This window comes from Protobothrops mucrosquamatus, unplaced genomic scaffold, assembly GCF_001527695.2.
Source record: "Protobothrops mucrosquamatus isolate PMUCROS unplaced genomic scaffold, P.Mucros_1.0 scaffold2598, whole genome shotgun sequence".
Lineage (NCBI taxonomy): Eukaryota > Metazoa > Chordata > Lepidosauria > Squamata > Viperidae > Protobothrops > Protobothrops mucrosquamatus.
The window spans coordinates 36,416-42,500 of record NW_015388652.1 but is presented as its reverse complement, the minus strand read 5'-3'; the positions used below and the strand labels follow the sequence as shown (position 1 = coordinate 42,500).

Below are 6,085 nucleotides of genomic sequence, written 5' to 3'. Positions count from 1 at the left end.
GCTCGAGAAGGATCAGAAGCAGATCCTGAAGAGGAGGTGGACAGACTTCACCAGCCAGCTGAGAGGAGGCAGAAGGGACGTCCGGACAAGGCCCCAGCATCTCTTCAATGCTTCGGGTGCGGAGGACGCCAAAAGCGAGCTGATTGCAGGTTCTGATCCGCCATTTGCAGGGCGTGTGGCAGGCAAGGCCACATCGCATCCATCTGTTTGGGTCGCCAGAAGGTCCAACCTCGGGAAGAATTGCTTCAGAAAGGTACCAGGGTCCCCAGCCAACACAGGGTGGGTTTCTGCGCATCGCGCAGGAGTATTCTAAGAACAGGGACACACAAGCCCCTTAAGAAGAAACTTTCCATTAACGTAAGGTTGCAAGGGGTTCCCTTATTAATGGAGTTGGACACTGGGTCTGCTCTCTCAATTATTTCAATTAACACATTCAAAAGGATTTGTAGTAGTAGTGGCCTTTGAGTTAAACTCAGGCCATCGAATCTAATACTTACAGATTTTCAGAATTCTATGGTGTGTGTTAAGGGGGAGGCCACCCTTAAGGTGCAGCATAAGGATTTTGAAGGTCTCCTAGATGTGGTGGTAGTTGGGGGTGAACGTACGAGTCTTATTGGACTCGATTGGTTCGAGGCTCTGGGAATCCAGGTAACTGGGCTGCACCATTTGCAAACGTTGAGCCTTGCAGACGTCTACAAGGAGTTTGCAGATGTGTTTAGTTCAGAGCTAAGATCCTACAAGGGGCCCCCCATTGCGCTACGGTTGGACCCAACTATCACGCCCATCAGGGTTAAGCCTAGAAGGGTACCTTTTGCCCTCAAAGGTAAAATAGATGCTGAGCTTTACAAATTGCTCCAGCAGGGCATCTTAGAACCTGTGGATTCTAGTCCATGGGAAACCCCCATAGTAATGCCTCTAAAGGCTAATGGGGAAATACGTATATGTGCAGATTACAAGTGTACACTGAATAAGGCATTGCAACAGCACGCTTATCCAGTTCCTGTTGTAAGCCACATCCTGGCCTCCCTCAAGGGGGGGCGCATCTTTGCGAAACTTGACCTGGCACAGGCCTATCAACAGCTACCTGTTGATGAGGCAGCTGCAGAGGCCCAGACTATTGTAACTCACAGGGGGGCCTTCAAGGTCAAGAGACTGCAATTTGGGGTAAATGTAGCCCCTGGCATATTCCAAAGTGTAACGGAGAGCACACTTCGAGGTATTCCTGGGGTCTGCCCCTACTTTGATGATGTCCTCATTGCTGGGGGGTCATCTCAAAATTTAGCAGAAAGGTTAAGGGCTGTCTTGCTTTGTTTCCGAAAAGCAGGCCTTAAATTAAAGCAGGATAAATGTAAGATAGGAGTCGCTTCAACTGAATTCTTGGGCTTCAGGATTGATGCCCAAGGCATTCGCCCTGCTGAAGACAAACTGCTAGCTATTCAGCAGGCCCCAAGTCCAAAGTCCAAGAGTGAGTTACAAGCCTTCTTGGGACTTTTGAATTTCTACCATGCATTTCCCCCACATAAGGCTGCTGTGGCAGAGCCGTTACATAGGCTCTTAGACAAGCAGGCTCCATGGCAGTGGACTAAAGTCCATGACCGGAGTTTCAATGAGGTTAAGGCCTTGCTCACTTCTAATGCTGTTTTAGCGCATTTCAATGAGCAACTGCCTGTTTGCATCGCATGCGATGCATCTCCTTATGGAGTGGGAGCAGTACTTAGTCATCTGAAGGCTGATGGGACACAAGTCCCTGTGGCCTATTATTCAAGGACTCTGTCATCTGCAGAGCGGAATTACGCTCAGATTGACAGAGAGGCCTTGGCAATAGTGGCTGGCATTAAGAAATTCCATTATTTCTTATATGGCCGCCACTTCACGGTCTATACAGACCATAAGCCTCTGCTGGGGTTGTTTACAACCAACAAACAGACACCTCATATCATTTCTCCTCGTATGCTGAGATGGTCCATTTTCCTGTCAGCATATGACTACACTCTAGTTCACAAACCTGGTAAAGAGATGGGCCATGCAGATGGCCTAAGCAGATTACCTCTGAAACAGGTAGAGTCAGACCCTGCTCCTGCCATTAATATTCTTTCTATTCAAGAGTTGCCTGAATCTCCCCTCAATGCTAGGGACGTGGCTGCAGAGACTGCCACTGATCACACGCTTGCACGCGTGCTGACATGGGTATTGTCAGGATGGCCTGACACGTGTCCAGATGCGACATTTCAAAGGTTCTGGCAAAGGAGAAACGCACTGTCTACCTTCAATGGGTGCCTATTATGGGGGAGTAGAGTAGTTATTCCTGCCTCACTGAGGTCTAGGATCTTGTCCTCACTGCATGAGGGTCATCCCGGAATTGTGCGCATGAAAGCGCTTGCGCGCAGCCATCTTTGGTGGCCTGGGCTTGATAAGGCTATCGAAGCTCAGGTGCACGGGTGCCAAGTGTGCCAACAATCATGGCCTGACATGCCTCAGGCCCCAGTACACAGGTGGGGGGAGACGCACACCCCTTGGTCACGGGTACATTTAGATTATGCTGGGCCCTTCCAGGGGCAATTCTTCCTTATCCTTGTGGATAGCCATTCCAAGTGGCTAGAGGTTGTACCTGTCTCCTCCACTACTACTGCCAGGACCATCCAGGTGTTAAGAGGAATCTTTGCAACCCATGGCCTTCCAGATGTGCTTGTCTCTGACAATGGCCCTCAATTTACATCTTGTGAGTTCCAGGCTTTTCTTCAGGCCAACCTGATCCAGCATGCAACATCTGCTCCCTTTTACCCTTCCACCAACGGGCAAGCGGACAGAATGGTGTGCACCACCAAAGACGCACTCAAAAGACTAACATACGGCAGCTGGCATCACAGGTTAGCAGATTTCCTTCTTGCACATCGCACCACACCATGCACTGCCACCGGAAAGAGCCCAGCTGAACTGCGCTGGGGTCACCGCCTCATTACTAAGTTGGATAGACTGCACCCTGACCGGGTGGCTTCACAAGTGTCACAGCCGCGGGCACCTAGGAGACTTCAGGTGGGCGATCCGGTCTGGGCTAGAAACTATGGTCCTGGACACCTCTGGGTCCCTGCTGTCATCTGTAAGATCTCTGGACCTCTATCATACGAAGTGACCCTGGGAGATGGTCGCGTCCTGAGGCGTCACATCGATCAACTGCGCTGGCGGTTGTCCCATGAAGCTTCCACCCCTGCCTCCGCTCTCGGGGGGAGGGGGCCCAGGAGCCAGATCGCACTTCAGGTCAACATTGGGAGACCCCACCTCATTGCTCCTGGGAATTACCGCAGGACGCTAGGGATTTCCCAGGGGTAGAGCAAGGGCATCCTCACGGTTCAGTTATTGCGCCGAACAGGGAGTCATGTGTATCCGCAAGAGCTCCAAACAGGGATTCACCTGAGGAGGAGTTTGCCATACAGGCGGCTCCTGACTCTGGCACCTCGGCCACAGGGGACTGGAACTATTGGGGCACTCCTGCAGCGCAGGTCACGTCCAAGACGGGTCACGGGCTCGAGGGATTAAGTTCCCTGGAGCCATCCAGGGTAGTTGGGGAATCCTCAGCCAATTCAGAAGGTTGGGGAATTCCAGCTGCTCTAACGGAGCCTGGAAAGAGCTCTGGCAATTTCGCCAGTACGCCTTACCAGGGGTCACCTGCAAAACGTGTGCATAAAAGTCCTGGTCTAGTGAGCCCATCAGACGGGCCGGTAGGCCAGGCGCCCTTAAGTACAAGTCCTGGTCTGCCTAGCCGAGCAGGTGAGCTGACAAGCCAGGCCCCCTCCCTAACCTTGCGTAGGTCACAACGGGCTAAGGCCCCTCCTAAGCATCTAGGCAATTATGTGAGGTTCCTGTCAACACAAGGGACCATACAGGTCTAGGTCAAGGAGATGGGACCTATGTTGGGTGACAGATAGACACGCGAAGTCCACATTAGAGAGTGGTTGGTTAGCTAACCCTATTAGTTATAGAAGGGTGTTGTATGGAGTAGAATATTATTTCCCTTTATTTTATTATTATTGTAAAGAAAATTGGAATTGTGTGTGTTCTATCTAGGGGGGAGGGGTGTTGTGTCCTGGGCCTGTTGAGGAAACTCAGCAGGCCCAGAAAGGTTGCAAATGGTCCCGGGGATTGTAAAAGCTGCCTGGGATCAGACAGAGTGGCGCCAGCCTTGCGCACATGCGCAAGGCGTGAAAACGCTGCATTCCTATTGGTTAGCACTATCTGGATTCCTCACCCTATAAAAGGCCTACGAGCCTTTTGCTTCTTGCTTGGAGTTGGAGAAGGAGAATAAAGAGCTATTGTTTCCACCATGCGTCTTCGTCAATTGCTTGCGAACCGAAAACACAACAGTTTTTGTTAGCAATATTAGGATCCAATTATGGAAAAGAGAATGAGTATTTAATATTACATGTATTGACATCTGCGAGAATAGCATTTGCCCAATTTTTGAAAAATGAAAATATACCATCTGATGAGATCATAATTAGGAAAATTTTAGAATGTGCAGAAATGGACAGACTAACCCTAGAGATTAAAGAGAAAGAAGACTCAGTCTATTTTAAAACATGGGAAACTTTTTACCAATGGTTAGCAAAACGAACCAGTGAGAAATGATTGTGAAATTTAATAAGATGAATGCTATTTACTGATTAATTGATACTCTTTATGATTACTGTTCTTCTTATTGACTATAGCTATTTACTATTATATTAATTATTGTTATTGAATATTTGTATCCGGACAATAGTCTGCTTGCTAAAGCGTGGAAATGTTACTGGGGGCAACCCCATTGTTGTACCTACCCTTATCCCAACCCCATCCCTCCACCTTACCCTGAACCCCAATACCTATATTGACCCTATCCCTCCCCTACCCTTATAAAACCTAATAAAATATTGTTTAAAAAAAGAAAGAAAGCATAAATACTTCACAGGAGGAGATATATAGTATACTGGAACTAATTCAAACAACAATGGCTTTAAACCAGAAAGAAATCCAAAATAACTTTGAAAATATAATTCAATCTATGTCTAAGTTAACTCTACAACATAAAAATTCCCAGAAAACAACAACAGAGAAGGAGCAGATAAAACAGATAAATGGATATAGAATTGAGAATAGAGACTTAAAGATGGAACTTAACAAAACAAGGAAACATGATTTAATCCTAGTGGAAAAAAGTTCACAAGAATTGGAAAAAACAACTTATCCCTTAAGACTACAAAATAAATCTGAGGACAAGAAAACAGATTGGATAAAATGGACTGTAGAGATGTCAGGAACATCGGAGAGGAAGGAAATGATAAGAGAAGCGGACAGAAAGAAAAAGAAAAAGATTTTCAACAAACATGGAAAGGCAGAAGCCCTGTACAAAGACACTTCACCTGATTTACTTTCTATATCTATAGCAACATTTACGAACATACGGAAAAATTTTTTGATTCAGCAAAATACATTGATTAAGAAAGATACTGGGCAAAGGAAAAAAGACTAAAGTGGAAACCAAGAAAATATGTGATGGGACTTACCAGAGAGAATACTTAAAAAAAGAAACATTTGTTTGAATATGGTTAAAGAAATAGAAAAGTTTTGGAATATATATGTCATTCTAAGAGGGATGAATCCCTTAAATAATATAGTATGTGTCATGTGTCTGATTAACGAAACACTTAAAAGGACTTTCAGGCATATCTTTTCCTAAAAGCATTTATTAAGGTTACAGAGACGTCAGTACAGCATGGTAGAAAAATGCTTAGATCTGATCCTTTTCCGTTACACATACATATTAAGCATTTTTCCCTCCCTTATTTTGGGGTCATGGTTCACATCTTCCAATTAACTTGGACAACATGATTTACTTCCCGTTTCTTTTTCCCGGCTTTCACTGTTGCCTGATTTAACTATATAAATACCAGACAGTTCTGCATATTGTCAAAGCAAGAATATACAGTATTTGCAGCGTTGACATCCGGCCCCCCTTACAAAAAGGACAGATCCCGTAAAGCAAACCAAAGCATATGTTAAGGGTTATCTTTCGGTTTGTTGGGGTATTTCACATGAAACCTTTTGACCAATC

The 6,085-nt window shown here is 46.1% G+C and overlaps 1 protein-coding gene across 1 annotated transcript in view; it reads left to right on the top strand.

Moving 5' to 3' along the window:
• Positions 1–612: 612 nt before the first annotated feature.
• The window catches only part of LOC114923238 (uncharacterized protein K02A2.6-like), a gene marked incomplete at its 5' end in the record, with an annotated part of 13,258 nt that continues 7,785 nt past the window's right edge, over positions 613–6,085 (top strand). The window contains 3 exons of the mRNA XM_029285954.1: positions 613–1,533; positions 1,618–2,038; positions 2,198–2,811. Coding sequence (XP_029141787.1) covers positions 613–1,533; positions 1,618–2,038; positions 2,198–2,811 — 1,956 coding nt within the window. The remainder of the gene's footprint in view (positions 1,534–1,617; positions 2,039–2,197; positions 2,812–6,085) is intronic.